This window comes from Brassica rapa, chromosome A07 (genome assembly GCF_000309985.2).
Source record: "Brassica rapa cultivar Chiifu-401-42 chromosome A07, CAAS_Brap_v3.01, whole genome shotgun sequence".
Classification (NCBI taxonomy): domain Eukaryota; kingdom Viridiplantae; phylum Streptophyta; class Magnoliopsida; order Brassicales; family Brassicaceae; genus Brassica; species Brassica rapa.
In genome coordinates, this window is record NC_024801.2 from 11,885,705 (window position 1) to 11,903,099 (window position 17,395).

The window sequence follows — 17,395 nt, forward strand, 5'->3', positions numbered from 1 at the left end:
GGTAATGTTACATTATGGAGATAAGCCGTCTTTTTTTTTTAAGTGAAAAATAGTAATCTTACATATGTTTAATGTAGTTTTTCCATTTTTTAATGCTGTATGTTTACATATTTTTTACAATTTTTGAAAATAATTAATATTAAAATGTAAAACTATATTTTATGCCACGTGTCATCTTTCGGGATAGATTTTTTCCGCTGATGTGGACGCCCTATGGAGCCTCAAAAGCTCCCTTTTATTAGTAGAGATTTTTTAATGCTGTATGTTTACATATTTTTTACAATTTTTGAAAATAATTAATATTAAAATGTAAAACTATATTTTATGCCACGTGTCATCTTTCGGGATAATTTTTTTCCGCTGATGTGGACGCCCTATGGAGCCTCAAAAGCTCCCTTTTATTAGTAGAAATTTTCGAAATTATATATAATGTTTTTTGTTTTTTTTATAAAACGGTAATGTTACATTATGGAGATAAGCCGTCTTTTTTTTTTAAGTGAAAAATAGTAATCTTACATATGTTTAATGTAGTTTTTCCATTTTTTAATGCTGTATGTTTACATATTTTTTACAATTTTTGAAAATAATTAATATTAAAATGTAAAACTATATTTTATGCCACGTGTCATCTTTCGGGATATATTTTTTCCGCTGATGTGGACGCCCTATGGAGCCTTAAAAGCTCCCTTTTATTAGTAGAGATTTGTTTTATTGGTATTTTTTCCCTATTTTTTTCCTATAAGAACCCTAGAGAAACTTTTTAAAATAAATTATAGACCACTTTAGAAGTATTGGTTTTTTGATTGTTCCTCACAGTATGCCTAGAAGTCAACGCGACCATGGAAACAGAGACAAGTAAGACGTACAAACAGACATTTTTTAGCTTCGGTATTGACTAATGACTAGAGATCGTTACAGGCAAGAGAAAAAACAATGGTTCATCTAATGATGATGATGAATATGTAGAAGGTCTTCTTAATTGGGTAAGTACAAAAGACAAAACTGGTGATTAGGTTTCGTTTTTACTTTTTAGTCATCCTTTTTTACTAAGGTCTTGTTAAATGAATATACGATTATGTTCGCTTGATTTTGAAATCTGTTTGCTTGATTTTGAAATCGAAGGATTTGTCAATAATTTGTAAATCCAAAACTTTTTTACAAATCCACTAAAATACTAGAACCAATAACCCCTGCTAGAAATATATTTAGAGGCATTTTCATGGAAACAGTAAAAATTAGAGGCACTAAGAACAAGTGTTATTTTAAAATTGTTTGGTTAAGATAGTGATTTTGACTTTCAGTGCTCGGCCCATTAATAATACACTAGCTTTTTTTAATAATAAATTTCAAATTTTGGATGTTAAACAAAAACAGATAATTTTAAAAAAACTTGATAATTGATTCGATGATTAAGAGCATCTCCAACCCATTGCTATTTTCACCTTTATAATAGCATTTAGAGGTAAAATTGCTCCAACCCACCTCTATTTCTTCCTCTATAATAGAGATCTTTATATTTTCCTCTATTTATAGAGGAAGAAATAATATTCCTCTATTTTTTACTCTATAATTGGAGATTGCTATTATAGAGAAATACATTGGAGCATATGTCACCTCTATTATAGAGTTCTTCTATTTTAGAGGTGAAAATAGCAAAATACATTGGAGATGGTCTAATTAACGCAGTGGAAATGGAAATAATATTGGGTATGACAGGTCAGAGATTTTGATGCTAATATGGTAACGAAGACCTGCTAACAGAAGAACATATTAATGTCTTTTTTGTATAGATAAGCACAAAAAGCTATTTTCTGTATCACACAACTCATTATCGCATTATCCAATCCAACATTGGCGTTTTTAAATTCTTAGGAATTTTTTATTCATTTTCACGAAGTTGGTCCGCAAAATATCAAAGAGCGGAAAGTCGCTTTTTTTTCTTTTTTTCAATTTATAAAAATATTTCTTTAGAAATAATAAAGCAGAGGTATATGTGTTGATCACTCGTTTGCTGTATTGTTCATCGGGTTCCAAGGATTGTCTGTTTCAAGACCCAACCTTTGGATTCTCCTCTCCCCTCTCTTCTGTAATAATTTCAGAGAGAACTGAACAGGAAAGGAGATGTATTATCAGTTGACCAACTCTTCTTACAGAGATTCTTTGAAGATTCTCGAGGCTGACATTGAGCACGCCAATTCACTGTGAGTCATCTCATTTTTTCTGGGTTTTTAGTTTCTATCTTTTTAGTTTCTGGGTTTAGGGCTTTTGATTATCAAATCAACATGATTGGTGTGTGAAAATTTAGATTCTCAGTTTCTGCTCACAAACTTAGAATATTACAGAAAAGTATTCCAACAGAAGAAATGGTTTATTTGGTTACACAAGGATACTAGTAACTGATTAGTGTCAGAAAATGTTGTTCAGGGCTGCTGAGATTCCAATGGGAAAGAACGGTGTGCGACTTCAGATGAAACTGGTGTGCGGTAACTTGGCTCCTTTCTTCATATTCTTGTTACAATGGATGGATATCTCATGTCTCCTTCCAAGCTATTTTGATTTCTTCCACATTCTCATTTACAAGGTTCTTTACTTTATATATATATGTATCTCTGTTTACATGGCTTGTGTGTGTGTGTGTGTGTGTTTCCTTTCCTCTTGGCTTGTTTGTTTTATAGGGTGACTTCTTTGTCTTGTTCAGGTAGGCGCTGATGGGCGGTGGAATCTATCCAGGTACGGTAGGAAAGCTACTATCAGGGAGTTTTACGGTAAGCCCTAAACCCGGTTATGTTTTTTTTTTCTTCATTATTTGCTTTAGTCTAACAAAACAGAGGATTTGGCTAAGTGCAGGTGTTATATTACCATCTCTTGAGCGTCTTCACATCAACTTTGCTGACGATAGCTTATGGTATCCGAATCCAAAAGCTATCACCAAGAAGTATGATAACAGATTCATCATGTCTACCGTCGACTTGGAAAGAGAAGACGAATGCGGGATCTGCTTAGAGCCTTGCACCAAAATGGTGTTGCCCAACTGTTGCCATGCCATGTGCATCAAATGTTACAGGAACTGGAACACCAAGTCGGAGTCATGCCCGTTTTGTAGAGGCAGCATCAAGAGAGTGAACTCTGAGGATCTATGGGTGCTGACTTGCGATGAAGATGTGGTGGATACAGAGACGGTCACGAAGGAGGATCTTCTTCGGTTCTACCTCCATATAAATAGCCTCCCTAAAGATTATCCTGAAACCGTCTTCTTAGTTGACAACGAGTACTTGATATGATTTGGTTACATGGTGACGCACAATACGGTGGGTGTAGAGAGGGAGAAAGATCTCAGACCTTTAACTTAGTGTATATAAAGAGTCTGGGTGATCCAAGATTATCCTTCATTTCAGATTATGATGATAAAAAATTGTCATAATGTGTCACCCTTGTTATGAAATATGAAAGCGATATTTCACGTCTTGTTTCTTCTTGACAGCACACACATGTTTCAAGAATCAAATATGAGGATTAGAAACTTGTTTGGATACAGAGATTCGGAACTTGTTTATATTAGTGGTGTTCGTGCTGTTTTTCCTCAATTATATATACAAGTAATCAAGTTAGATGTCAATTAACTAAAACTAGATGATAATCCGTGCAGGGCGCGGGGTAATTTTTTTAAAAAAATATATTGTATTTAAGTATTTTAAACAATATACATTTTGTTATCAATAACAGTTTTTACATTTGATTAGATGTGAATATTCGAGTAAAAAATATATTATATTAAAGTATTTTAAACAATATTTGGTTCGATTCGGATCCTTGAGGATTTGGTTCAGTTTGGATCCTTGAGGGTTTGGTTCAGTTTGGATCTTTACGGGTTTGGTTCAAGTTTGGGTTCGGATAATCTATTTAAATTTTTTTCAAAAATTAAAGTTCATATATACTTTAAATTATTTCAAAATCTAAAAATAAAAAATATATAACATATAAATTTGAATAATGTATGCCAAAATACTTAAACTTAACATAAAAATTGGTTTAGCTTAAATATTTAGATAGAAAATCAATAGATATTTTAAGTATTTTAGGTATTATAAGTATCGTTTAACTATTTTAAACATGCACTTATAACTATTTGTATATATTTTCAAGTATTTTGGACAACTTAAAAATGTCATATGAACTTAAAAACACGTTACCATTTCAGATTGTCAATCGATACTTCCAAATATTCTCTATCGGTGTTGTAACGAATAGAAAGAGGTTAGGGTTAGAAACGAAAAATTTGTTGTGCAATTCATGTTCTCGCTAGTTGATTTCAATAACTGTTAAATAAATCTTAGTTGTATCGATCTTGTAAGATTTGCGAACAATATTAATTAATAAAATCTTACATTTTCTACAGTAATCAATTGTTTCTCAACTAATAAATAAGAGATTATAGTAATCACATAAATCAAAACAATACATCTTGTTTATTTACAATATATTTATGGTAAATAAATTAAAATAATAATTTTATTTATTTTTTATGGTATATAATTATATTTCAAAGATATTGATATACATATATAGTATATTTTAGTTTAAATATTTATTATTGAGACTTCTTACTCATATGATTTTAGTAACATTTTTATATTTGATGTAACAAAAATTTTAGCCATTAATCTCAAATTTTCGATGTGGTATTTTTTGATGAAAATTTTAAAATTAAAATATTAAGGTCTCAATACTCTTTCAATGTAAATTTTAAAATTAACATATTTATGTATTTTATATGGTACATAGTTTAAATTGTAATATACATATATATTATTTAATATGAATATCTATTAAATAAAGATTCACATTAATATGATTATTTTATCATTTGTATCTTGTAATAACAAAAAAAAATTAATCCATTGATCACAAAATTTTCAAAGGGATTTTTAATAGTTTTTTAATTTAAATTCGTTAAAAAAATTGAAACTATAACATATAAGAAAAAATCTATCTTTTTATTATATAATTAATGTGATTGTTTAGTTTCTTTTAATAATATAAAATTAAACAAAAATGAGGAAGGATGCAACTTAGCAAGGCTCATTTGTAATTATTTCAAATTACATGTTACAACTTTTTAAATGTTTTTCTATTAATATATATGGGATTGTTGCGAACATATAAGTAAATGTTATTAATCCAAATAATATACTTTTTATTTGATAGGATATATAATTAAATTTAATGATATTAACATATATATAGCATATTTTTAATATTAATTTCTATTATATGATGTTTTCTACTCATATGATTTTTTGATCATTTGTATATTTTATATCAAAAATTTTAAATTACTTATAACAAAATTTGCATTGTGGGATAAATAGTTTTATGAATTTATATTTTTTTTTAAAATTAATTTGTGAATGTTTGTTCAAAGCTTTTATCAAAAAAAAAAAAATTCTTCAAAGTAAATTTTGAAATTAAAATATTAATGTATTTTACATGGTATATAGTTTAATTTAAAACGATATTTTATGCATTTGTATCTTGTCATAACAAAAATTTTAAAATATGGATCACAAAATTTGAATGTGAGACCTTTAACAGTTTTAGTAATTTATAGTCATTTAAAAAAAATTAAAATATAACATATACAAAATAAAATAAATTTTTATTATACGCTTGAACGCTTGAACACTTAACAACTCATAGTTTCAGCTATCTTGGCTACATTCTATCGAGTTTAGTGTTTCAAGCTACAATATATATGATATGGGGGAAATAAAATGACAGAAGGCATCTCAAAAAACCTAGCAGTATCAACAACTGGCGAAGATCATTGATAAAACAGTTCGTAATCGGCTTTTAGCTATCAGATATTGATTGGGAGAAGCAATGTTTGAGAGATCTTATTCAAGAGTGGTACATAACACATGCTTAGGTTTTTAGAATTCTTATTCATCTTTTTCGATCTTTAGTCCTTTGTACATAAATATTATTTTCGTTGATGATCAATAAATTTAAAATTTCATAAAAAAAAACGTGGTTATTTAATTTATTTTAATAGTTTAAAATTAAATAAATATGATAGAAGTTACACTATTTTTATCAAATCTTTATTATTTAAAATCATTAATTGGTATATATACTTTAGCCACATTAGACAATTTCGTAACTTTTATTTAATGAAATAATAAAGAACATTAATAATGAGCTTATGGTTAGTTTAATAAAAAGTTTATTACATAATTAGATGGATCAACCTATATTCTAATGATTCTAATAATTATTCTAGTGATGACACATGGCTACAAAAATAAGTTGTAATGTTTCTCAATTATTAATATACAGGGACTCTCCTACATTTAAACCTAAGAATTTAGTTTCTTTTTGTTTTCTTCTTTGTTATTGCGTACAGAAAATATTCTTCGAGTCTCGGCAGAAATACTTGAATTTTGAAAATTGAAAAGACCTTTAGTTAACTAACAATACTTATTTAGCTAAAACAAAGAAATAAAATATGAAAGTAAAGCAAAAAAAGAAAAGCTAAACTAGACTACTTAGAGTATGACTGGTTTCTCCACGACCATCCGTGAACGCAATTTTTGCGGTTAGTAGCGGTTATTGGCGTTTTGCAACAATCAGTCAAATCGCTTTAAACTGCTTCAAACTGTTAAACTTCATAAACTCAAAAGCTGATTTCAGCTAGTGTTTGCGGTTGTGGGCGGTTGCAGGAGGATACTTTTTTTTCTTTTTAAAAAAATAATAAAAATACAAAAATAAAAATATTTAATAAAACTTTAAATTGGAATTATAAAATACTAAAATATATCCATTATATTTTAGTTAATATTATAAAATTTTAAAATAAAAATATTTTCTATAATTTTTAAAAATTTAAAACTATAACTTTCTAAATATAATTTTTATATTTATTATAATATTCTGATTTTTGATATTTTTATAATTATGTAAAATGTAAATATTGTTAATTTATTATTTAATTGATGCTACATTTGGTAGTTAATTAGTCATAAGAGCGGCGGCGGCGGAAGCAGAGAGCGGTATTTTAACTCTCCGGCGGCGGAAGCAGAGAGCGGTATTTTACAGTGGGTGGTAAAAAAAGGTCACTCATTGTTTCACTCTGCCTCTTGTTACTGTCAACTATTGTCACTAATTATTATCTCAATAGAAAAGCTTGTCTTTAATAAGTAGAGGGGAAAGGAAAAATTAGGTGGGTATTATAATAACATGATTAATGTCCACAAATTTAATGCAAAAATAGTCTACCAATTTCCCTAAAATCAAATTCTTCCTGATGTGTATTTGAAAGTACTTTTTAGATTTTTGTTACATTCACTTATGAGAGATATCGATTCAAATTTCACATTGGAAGTTTGGATAAAAAATGTCTAATAAATAAAAAGATGTTCAATTCTAATTAATACGATGCCTTTGGAATAAAAATCCAAAAATAAATACATGCAGGTCAGTCTCTTAAGCACAAAATGAATAATATTGTACTAATCAGATAATATAGAATTAGACATAGACTTTTACAAATTCAACAGTTTAAGTGTTTTTATTTATTATTCTTTTTTTTGTAAATAGTTTTAAAATATCCTAAATAGTATATGACATATTGACTTGGTCTTCCTTGTAAAGCTACAATTTATTATAATTTATAATTTCAGTATCAATTTTGTTTAATATGATTAAGATTGAGCAAAGAAAAATAATAAATAAATCTCTCTCTTTTTTTTTAACACAAATAAATCTCTCTTTCTTTTTCTTTTTTTTTTCTTTTTGCAACACAAAATAAATCTATTCCTCAACTCTAGTTTTCCTACATAAAGAGTGAGTTTCCAAGCCAATTCTCATGACCAAACAAATTAGGAAACAGATAAAAACAATTTAAAAGGTGATAGAAAGAAGAACATGCAAAGAACATGGCATCTCCATGTCGTAAGCTTCATAGGCTTTCTTTCTCTCGTTAGACTATTCCTCCCTCTCCTAAAATGGTTCATCACGAGATTCCTACTCACAAACCCTAAGCGGCTCAAGCGTTATGGCTCGTGGGCTATGGTCACTGGAGCCACAGATGGAATCGGACTAGCCTTCGCTCACGAGCTAGCAAAACACGGCCTCAACCTTATCCTAGTCAGCAGAAACCCTTTGAAGCTCGCCTCCGTCTCCGATGATTTCCGACAAGAGTTTCCACAAATAAAGATCAAGATCATTCCCTTTGACTTCTCCTCTGGTAATTCTAAATGCACTTTCTTACTTTTTCAATGCAGTCTGGCCTCACTTCTTCTTCGGCCAATCGTATTGAGCTAGTTCACAAAGAGTTATCGACTACTCGTTTGTGTGTGTGTGCTCACGCATATAATTACTACATGATTGTAACATTGGATAGTTTATTGTTCTTTCTCAAAAGAAAAATCTTGATTCAACAGCCAGGATGAAAAATATAATTACTCCGTACAAATAATTCGAAACATAAATGAATATATAGAGTACACAATTACATTTAGAAGTGTATTTGTAAGAGAGCCGCAAAATATACTAACGAAAAAATAAAATAATACATGCACTTACAAGATTAAATACAAGATTAAAATTTAAAACCCAAATGTTTCTTAAAATACATATTTGTTAATTATTTCGAACTCTAATACAAATTTGAGCACTATGTATTTTGTTAAGAGTATTTATGGACCTAAACTCTATTAGAATCATTGCCCGAAAAAAAATTCTATTAGCATCCAATTAATTTAGGATAATAAGATGATTTCCTGACAATAATGAATAATCCAAGAAAACAACTGTACGTTGCTCATTTGCAATGGTTCCGTAGTAAAACGACAAGGAGGGTAAACGCCATCATGCCATGTTAGGTTCATCCATCACAAAGCTATAGACGTTGGAGAAATTATTGAAATTAAATATTTAATAATAAACCAATTCAAATTAAGAAATCAGTTGGGCATAATTAAGTAAATTTTATATTGTGATTTTAATGTTTAGAAAAACCATTCGGGTTTTACAAAGATTAGTATGAACTTCGGCTTAGGATCAACCGTTTTAGTTTCAGTAAAATCAATGGAAAACATTTCATTTCTTAAAGGTGATTGCATCATAAATATTTACTTGTTTTGTAAAAAACTTTTTTTACCACTTATTTAGGCGATATACTTCTGAGTTTCCGTCTACAAAAATGAGACACAAAACTCAAGAAATATAGCAAATGTGATATAGAATTAGAAATATCAAATATGTATTTGTGAGTAGTGAATAATGATAAAATTATCCAGAAGGAGGATATGGAGCCATCGAGGAGGGAATCAAAGGCGTTGAAGTTGGAATTCTTATCAACAACGTGGGGATAACTTATCCACGAGCCATGTTCTTCCACGAGGTTGACCAACTTACATGGACTAAAATCCTTAGGGTTAATCTTGAAGCCACCACTTGGGTCACAAGATCACTCATCGGACCAATGCTTCACCGCCGTCGAGGAGCCATCGTCAATATTAGCTCCGGTGCTGCCGTTGTTGTCCCTTCTCATCCTCTCTACGCCATCTACGCCGCCACCAAAGCGTTAAGACTTTCCACGCTCACTTTTCTTTTATTTAGTTTTTCATCTGGTCAATGCACATTTCAAAATTATAGTACTCATGAACAACATAACCGTGCAGAACTATTAGGTCTTAAGAAAAATATTTAGGACACTAATTTTTTTTTTACAAGATATGTTATGTCAATTAAGACGGAAATTTATCTATAATTATAGAGATAAGGACATAACTTGTAGATAAATATAACTATGTATTGTAGTTATCTAAATCCCCTAAGGGTTAGGAGATCCTTCTTGTATATATACACTATGACGTACATCAATATACACAACAGATTACATTCTATTTTATGGTATCAGAGCTAAGGCACAATCCTTGACCTTTCTCTCTGCTTCCGCTTAGATATTTCTTCTCTACTACATCAAATCGTGTTGATCGTTTTTCATGTCGTCAACAACGAGTTCTTCTACTTCTACTTCTTCTACTACGGAAAGCTCTGTTTCAAACTCTCCTTACAACCTTCATCCCTCTGATAATCCTGGTGCCCTAATTACACCAGTACTTCTCCGAGGAGATAACTACTCCGAGTGGGCAGTAGAGCTGTGGAACTCTCTACAGGCTAAACAAAAGATCGGATTTCTCGATGGCTCAGTACTTAAACCTACCACCAATCCCGATCTTGCCCGCTGGACCTCTACTAATTCTATGATAGTAGGCTGGATTCGAACGTCTATCGATCCTCAAGTTCGTTCAACCGTGACTCATGTTGCAGATGCTTTGAAACTGTGGGAATCTCTAAAACAACGTTTCTCAGTCAAGAATGCCGTACGCAAGCATCTTCTTCAAGACGAAATCACTAATTGTAAACAGAATGGCCAGTCTGTTCTGGAGTACTATGGCCGTCTTTCCAAGTTATGGGAAGAAATTCAAAACTTCAAACCCGTTGTGTCTTGTACATGCACTGCTTCTGCTGAACTTGAGAAGGAGCGAGAGGACGCTAAAATTCACAAGTTTCTCTTTGGTCTCGATGAAGTGAGGTTCAATACCATTCGATCTCAAATCATTGACGAGGACCCTCTTCCAGAATTAAACACCGTTTATTCAAGAGTCATTCGAGCTGAGCAGCACATCAACAACATGCGCACTGCAGATACAAAACAGGACGCAGTTGGCTTCTCAATCAAATCAGATATCACTCCCGCTTCTATAACTGCCGCAGCTGTTGCGACTCGAAGTCGTGATCCTGCTCGATCGTGTACTCACTGTAAACGTACAGGACATGAAGCCTCCGAATGTTTTCTTCTACATGGCTACCCGGAATGGTTTCTCGAACAACAACAACGCAATTCTTCACGTAACTTCTCTGGAAACAGAGGACGTGGAGGACGTTCATCCAGCTCCAGTGGACGTGGACGTGGACGTTTGAATGCTGCCTCCGCTTCTGTTAGTGCTCCATCATCTACCTCTACAACCGATCAAATTTCAGCTCTCATCACCTTGCTTCAGTCACAACAATCTCAACTCTCCACTGATCGCTTGTCTGGTAAAACTGATCTTTCTGATGTTATTATCGATACTGGTGCCTCTCACCATATGACAGGCGACTTGTCTCTCTTACAAGATGCAATAGATATTATACCGTCTGCGGTTACTTTCCCGGACGGCACTGCTTCGCGCGCTACAAAAATTCGCCGCATATCTCTTACTAAAGATTACATACTTGTTAATATGCTTTATGTACCAAACTTCAATTGCACATTGATCTCAGTATCAAGACTACTCAAGCAAACCGGTTGTATTGCTATATTTACTGACACTCTTTGTGTTTTACAGGACCGTTTTACGAGGACCCTGATTGGAGCCGGTGAAGAAAGAGATGGGGTGTACTACTTCAAGGGTGTCAAAGTTGCTCGTTCACATCAGACTTCTGCGAAAACTATTTCTCATGCAGTCCTATGGCATCGACGTCTTGGTCACCCTTCCTACAAAGTGCTTTCTACATTACCTGTGTTTTCTGATTTAAAAGTCGATTTTAAGGATTCTCACTCATGTGATATTTGTTTTCGTGCCAAGCAAACACGTTCAGTCTTTCATGATAGTTTTAATAAAGCTTTGGAACCTTTTTCATTAATTCATTGTGACGTTTGGGGTCCGTATAGAACTCTATCATCATGTGGTGCTGCTTAATTTCTTACCATTGTTGATGACTACTCTAGAGCTGTGTGGACATATCTTATGTTGGAAAAGTCAGAAGTTAAGGACTTGATCAAGAACTTCTGTGTTATGAGTGGAAAACAGTTCGGGAAACAAGTTAAAACCATTCGAACAGATAATGGCTCTGAGTTCATGGTCTTGTCTTCATATTTTCGTCAAAATGGTATCCAACACCAAACCTCCTGCGTCGACACACCTCAACAGAACGCTCGCGTTGAACGCAAGCATAGGCACATCCTCAACATTGCACGCTCACTTCTGTTTCAAGCCAAACTACCAGTTACTTTTTGGGGCGAGAGCATACTCACAGCGGCTCATCTCATTAACCGGACACCGTCTGTTGTTCTACATGGAAGTACTCCGTATGAACTGTTACACGGTTCAAAACCTTCATACGACTCTTTACGCACCTTTGGATGCCTCTGCTACGCTCACAGACGACCTCGCAACAGAGACAAGTTCAGTGATCGCAGCCGAAAGTGTCTTTTTGTGGGCTATCCCTACGGAAAGAAAGCCTGGAAACTTTATGATATCGACAGTAATGAATTCTTTGCCAGCCGCGACGTTGTTTTTCTTGAAGAACAGTTTCCAGGAGTTACAGATACATCATATGTTACACCACCAATCTATCAACCAAATGCTACAATCGATGACTGGTTACTTCCTACTACACCAGCATGCTCCGGTGATACTACTCCACCAGTGATTTCTACCACTACACCAGTGGCTTCTGACCCTGCACCAGTGGTCCCTTCTCCATTACTACCTATTACACAAACTACAGACGTTGCTCTTCCACCAGCGGCACATGATACTACTAATGCATCTGAGTCTCCATCACCTGGATCTTCCTTTACTCAACCTAGTTCTCCGGTTGCGCAGTCTACGCCTGCTACTACTATTTCAGACACTCCTCCATCACCTGGTCTTCCTGAGTTACTAGGTCGTGGTCATCGTAGCCACAAGCCGTCTGTTCTTCTCAAAGACTACGTGGTTAATGTTTCTACAGTTAGTACACCCCCCATCACTTCTCTTTCATCGACTCCTACTCAAGGTCCTCCTGTCTCGGTCTCAGGTATTACTCCCTATCCCATCGACTCTTACTTGTCTCAAGCTCGTTTCTCAGTTGCACATACAGCTTTTTTGGCTGCACTAACGTCTACTAACGATCCTAAGTTTTTCAAAGAAGCTTCTCTTGATGATATTTGGAATAACTCCATGACTGACGAGTACACAGCGCTTGACACAAATCACACATGGGACATTACCTCATTACCAAAAGGCAAAAAGGCGATAGCTTGCCAATGGATCTATAAAACGAAGTTTGACGCCAACGGCAAGGAAACTCGCAAAAAGTCTTGTTTGGTAGCTTGTGGGAATCGTCAAAGAGAAGGCCTTGATTATACGGATACATTCGCTCCAGTAGCCAAACCAACTACCGTGCGTCTGCTCCTTGAGATTGCCGCTACTAAAAGATGGGAACTTCATCAGATGGATGTTCATAATGCGTTCTTGCATGGTGATTTAAAAGAGGAAGTTTATATGAAGTTGCCACCTGGTTTCGAAGATCCTGATCCTACAAAGGTTTGTCGTCTCCGCAAGTCCATTTATGGGCTCAAACAATCACCTAGATGTTGGTTTGAAAAACTCAGCACGGCGTTGAAGTCTTATGGTTTCAAACAGAGCAGAGCCGACTACTCTCACTTCTCACTTATCAAAGACAAGATCTCTCTACACATTCTTATCTATGTGGATGATTTCATCATAGCTGGCAATGACATCTCCACAATACAGAGGTTCAAGAATTATCTACACAAGTGTTTCCACATGAAAGATTTGGGAAAACTCAAGTATTTTCTAGGTATCGAAGTGGCTCGCAATGACGATGGTATCTTCATCTCCCAACGGAAATATGCTCTTGACCTTGTCACCGAGGCTGGACTCCTTGGGTCTAAGCCCTCTCTGGTTCCCATTGAACTCAATGACAAGCTCCTCCTTTCGAAATCTCCTCTACTTACTGATCCGGCGTCTTATCGCCGCCTTATCGGGCGTCTTATATACCTTACGTTCACACGACCTGATCTTTGTTATACAGTTCATCTTCTTTCGCAGTGTATGCAAAAACCGCGTCAGGATCATTGGGATGCAGCTTTGCGTACAGTCCGGTATATTAAAGGTTCTCCAAGCCAGGGAATACTACTACGGTCAGACTCTGATCTTCGTGTCACTGCTTATTGCGACTCCGATTGGAATACATGTCCTATCTCTCGACGGTCTGTCAGCGCATACATTGTTCAGCTCGGACAATCTCCCATTTCTTGGAAGACAAAGAAACAGAAGACGGTGTCTATGTCCTCTGCTGAAGCTGAATATCGCGCCATGGCATTCACCTTGAAGGAACTCAAATGGATCAAACAACTACTTGCAGCTTTCGGAATTCGCCATGATCAACCTATGCGTCTCTTTTGCGACAGCAAATCTGCCATCTATATTGCCGCAAACCCTGTGTTTCATGAGCGCACCAAACATGTCGAATCTGATTGTCATTTTGTTCGTGATGCGGTCGTGGAAAAACTCATCACAACTGAACATATCAAGACCAAGGAACAGCCAACAGACTTACTTACAAAGGCACTACCATCAACTACATTTGATTATCTTCTTTCCAAGTTGGAGATTCACCTCCAAGTTGAGGGAGGGTGTAGAGATAAGGACATAACTTGTAGATAAAGATAACTATGTATTGTAGTTATCTAAATCCCCTAAGGGTTAAGAGATCCTTCTTGTATATATACACTATGACGTACATCAATATACACAACAGATTACATTTTATTTTAATAACTAAGAGTATATGATAAAATCATAGGAAACCAAAGTGGTTATCATGAGGTATAACTAAAAGACCGTTACTTAAATTAGTTGCTTAGCGATTATAACTAAAGGTGTCTACAGAAAATATAATTAAATGAAAAATTCTGCAATTTTACGTTTACCATTTTATACTTTTTGAAGTAAAATTCAGCAGTTTTTTCTAATATTGTTGATAAGCTTTCTTTAAAATCATATATTATAATGTAAAACCGTATGTTTTTAAATCAAAATAAAGTCTATTTCTATATGTTTTGGTATTAAAAATCTACTTTATAAGGGAAACGACTACAAAATTTGGTTTCTTTTCAAATTACTGACTACAGCTATATTGGTGACTTGCATATAATCCAGATTAAGGTTAATTTCATTCCGGTCTTCAATTTCTTGGTGGTCGTTGTATCATAAATATGGAACTACTCAGTCATTAGTATATGGGGGACCTTGATCATCCAAAATTGTCTAATGACTCGACTCCATTGAGGTCGATGTATACCTCCCCACCACCCATGTTAAGAGATACACGCATTTAATCTTAGGTAGATGCTTAAAGTAATTAATGGAGAATAACCACGCTAGAAAACTTATTTTGAGATTTATTAAGATGTATATATTTTTGGGTAAAATGTTAATTTTGAGATTTGTCTTAAACTCTTATATTAGTTCTGCACGTTATGATAATGAATATTAATATTATCATGAATGTTTATGAATAGTTTACTGAGATTTTAGATTAGGTAGATAAATGTAATTAAGTGTTGATTTATAATTCTTAAGCTTTCAATTTATATTAATCTTTTCTTATTTGGTTTTTTAATGCTATATTATTCTATGCTAGTTTAATTAAAAATAGTATTTCATATCTGAAAAATATTTGATGAAATGCCTGAATAAATATTATAAGTATTTTTGCATTCTTAGCTAACCAAAATTGCTGTTACAAAAAAAAAAGCTAACCAAAATTGATAATTGAAGTGTAGGGACAATATGAATTCATGTTTAATGCAGAATAACTTGTCTTGATTCAATTAGCTTAAGGAAATATTTACATTTTCAGTGTGTTGACTTTGATAATCTAGAATTGATTCTTAATTATTACGATCACACATCCTAAACATATGGTTGACTTAGCGTAGTTGAAGCTTTGAGCATATCAAACCTCATTATAACTAGTGTGTTATTTGTATAAAATGATAACTAAGTAAGTAACGCTTTTCCCTTGATAGCAATCAAAGTACAATTGTCATCCAAAGTTGATAAAAATGTATTTGGTTATTCGAAAAAGCTTGCTTATTAATATGAATATCATGTTATTAAATATAAAATGCCAACAAGTGCTTCAATGAATTTTGTGATGTTATTTTTTCATCAACTAGACATGTATAAACTAACGAATAAGTGAATCGGTGCATGCAGTTATGTTGATAAAATATCAAGATCTCTACATGTGGAATATAAGCAGTTTGGTATCCACGTCCAGTGCCAGGTACCTTTTCATTTATGTTTCTCTTCTCTTTGACTAAATTTTATACTTAATGATTTCGCACGTAATGTGTAAGAAAAAAAAATAATCCTACTAGGCACGTACTTGTGTAAAAGTAAAACTAATGTGGTAGGTGCCGTTATACGTGGCAACGAGGATGGTGTCAGTAGTAGCAGCTGTTGATAAACCAAGCTTCTTTGTACCGTCGCCGGAAGTCTACGCGAAAGCGGCGGTGAAGCAGATCGGAATTGGATCACGATGCTCCCCATTCTGGGCTCATTCCCTTCAATGGTTTCTCGCAGAACTTATGCCGGAGAACCTTCTTGATACTTGGCGTCTCTCTATCGGCCTTCATAGAAGAAGTATGTCTTAATTCGCTCGATCAATCATGTTTTTAAATATTTTTAGCTATATATTTTCCGGTTACCTTTTTTTACTATAACGTTTTTCTCTTACTATCTACAGTAACTAAGCATACTATCGACCAAAAATAAACATTATGTAAATTTATTAAGACTTGAGAGCGTGCTATATTTTTTTTCGTTAAGACCTTTTAAGATCCACAACAGGAACATGAAAATAAATGAAACATTTTTATGGTTAAGTTTTTGCCATTCAACACCAATCCCTACAAGAATGTAAAGACTCTTTTTGTTACCTGATGTGAAATGTTCACTGTCTCTTTTAAAACAAAACAGCAATGCTGAAAACATGTAACTAATTTGTGCCTCCAAATTTCCAAGAGAATGAGTTTATAATTCAGATCAGGAACATATCTTACGTGTATTAGTATAATATTATTAATTTGAATCCATTTACTCTAGAGGAGTATTATTTCACATAACCATTCATATATTTTCATTTAGCTCAATAAGTCACTCTTTGTTGGGCCATGAACCACTTATTCTCCAAATCAGTATGTTCACTGCTACTATAATAAGGCTTCTATCATAAGTCAATCGACGGTAACATACCCACCAACAATGATCTATACAAAACGTCAAACACACACATATCTATATGTATGTAAGTTGAGTATTGATTGTGGTGTTGCTCAAAAAAAGAGTATTGATTGTGGTTTAGTTGCTTACTTGCGTTGCGTGTTTGTTCCATCTAACAACTTACATACTTTATTTTTTTTTTTACTTGCATACTTAGTTAAGGTTGTATAGTTGCTTTTTCATTTTTCTAAATAAATAGTTTATGGTATTTTGTTTATAAATCAACTATTGCTGGTAGTTTTCTCAACAAAAAAAAAACTATT

At 33.4% G+C, this 17,395-nt stretch overlaps 2 protein-coding genes across 4 annotated transcripts; both read left to right on the top strand.

Annotated features, from left to right (window-relative positions):
* The first annotated feature begins 1,753 nt into the window (after positions 1 to 1,753).
* LOC103829115 (E3 ubiquitin-protein ligase AIRP2) lies at positions 1,754 to 3,575 on the top strand. Its single transcript, XM_009104782.3, has 4 exons — positions 1,754 to 2,201; positions 2,425 to 2,581; positions 2,699 to 2,765; positions 2,848 to 3,575. Exons 1-4 carry the CDS (start codon positions 2,122 to 2,124, stop codon positions 3,279 to 3,281), a joined length of 738 nt encoding a protein of 245 aa, XP_009103030.1. The 5' UTR covers positions 1,754 to 2,121; the 3' UTR covers positions 3,282 to 3,575.
* A 1,927-nt stretch (positions 3,576 to 5,502) lies between these two features.
* On the top strand, positions 5,503 to 16,793 carry LOC103829117 (very-long-chain 3-oxoacyl-CoA reductase-like protein At1g24470). Of its 3 annotated transcripts, XM_009104784.3 has the most exons (4): positions 5,503 to 8,245; positions 9,300 to 9,585; positions 16,065 to 16,134; positions 16,265 to 16,793. In XM_009104784.3, exons 1-4 carry the CDS (start codon positions 7,924 to 7,926, stop codon positions 16,502 to 16,504), a joined length of 918 nt encoding a protein of 305 aa, XP_009103032.1. In that variant the 5' UTR covers positions 5,503 to 7,923; the 3' UTR covers positions 16,505 to 16,793. The 3 variants fall into 3 exon arrangements, with proteins under 3 accessions (XP_009103032.1, XP_033131392.1, XP_033131393.1); XM_033275501.1 differs by lacking the exon at positions 9,300 to 9,585 and having other exon boundaries at positions 8,123 to 8,245; positions 11,397 to 16,134; positions 16,265 to 16,440; XM_033275502.1 differs by lacking the exon at positions 5,503 to 8,245 and having other exon boundaries at positions 9,409 to 9,585; positions 11,397 to 16,134; positions 16,265 to 16,440.
* Positions 16,794 to 17,395: the final 602 nt, after the last annotated feature.

Coding starts and splice junctions, on each gene's coding strand:
- LOC103829115 (XM_009104782.3), top strand. CDS start 2,122: ATGTATTATCAGTTGACCAACTCTTCTTACAGAGATTCTTTGAAGATT. Junction 2,202..2,424: donor ATTGAGCACGCCAATTCACT/GTGAGTCATCTC, acceptor AATGTTGTTCAG/GGCTGCTGAGATTCCAATGG. Junction 2,766..2,847: donor TACTATCAGGGAGTTTTACG/GTAAGCCCTAAA, acceptor GGCTAAGTGCAG/GTGTTATATTACCATCTCTT.
- LOC103829117 (XM_033275501.1), top strand. CDS start 11,799: ATGTTGGAAAAGTCAGAAGTTAAGGACTTGATCAAGAACTTCTGTGTT.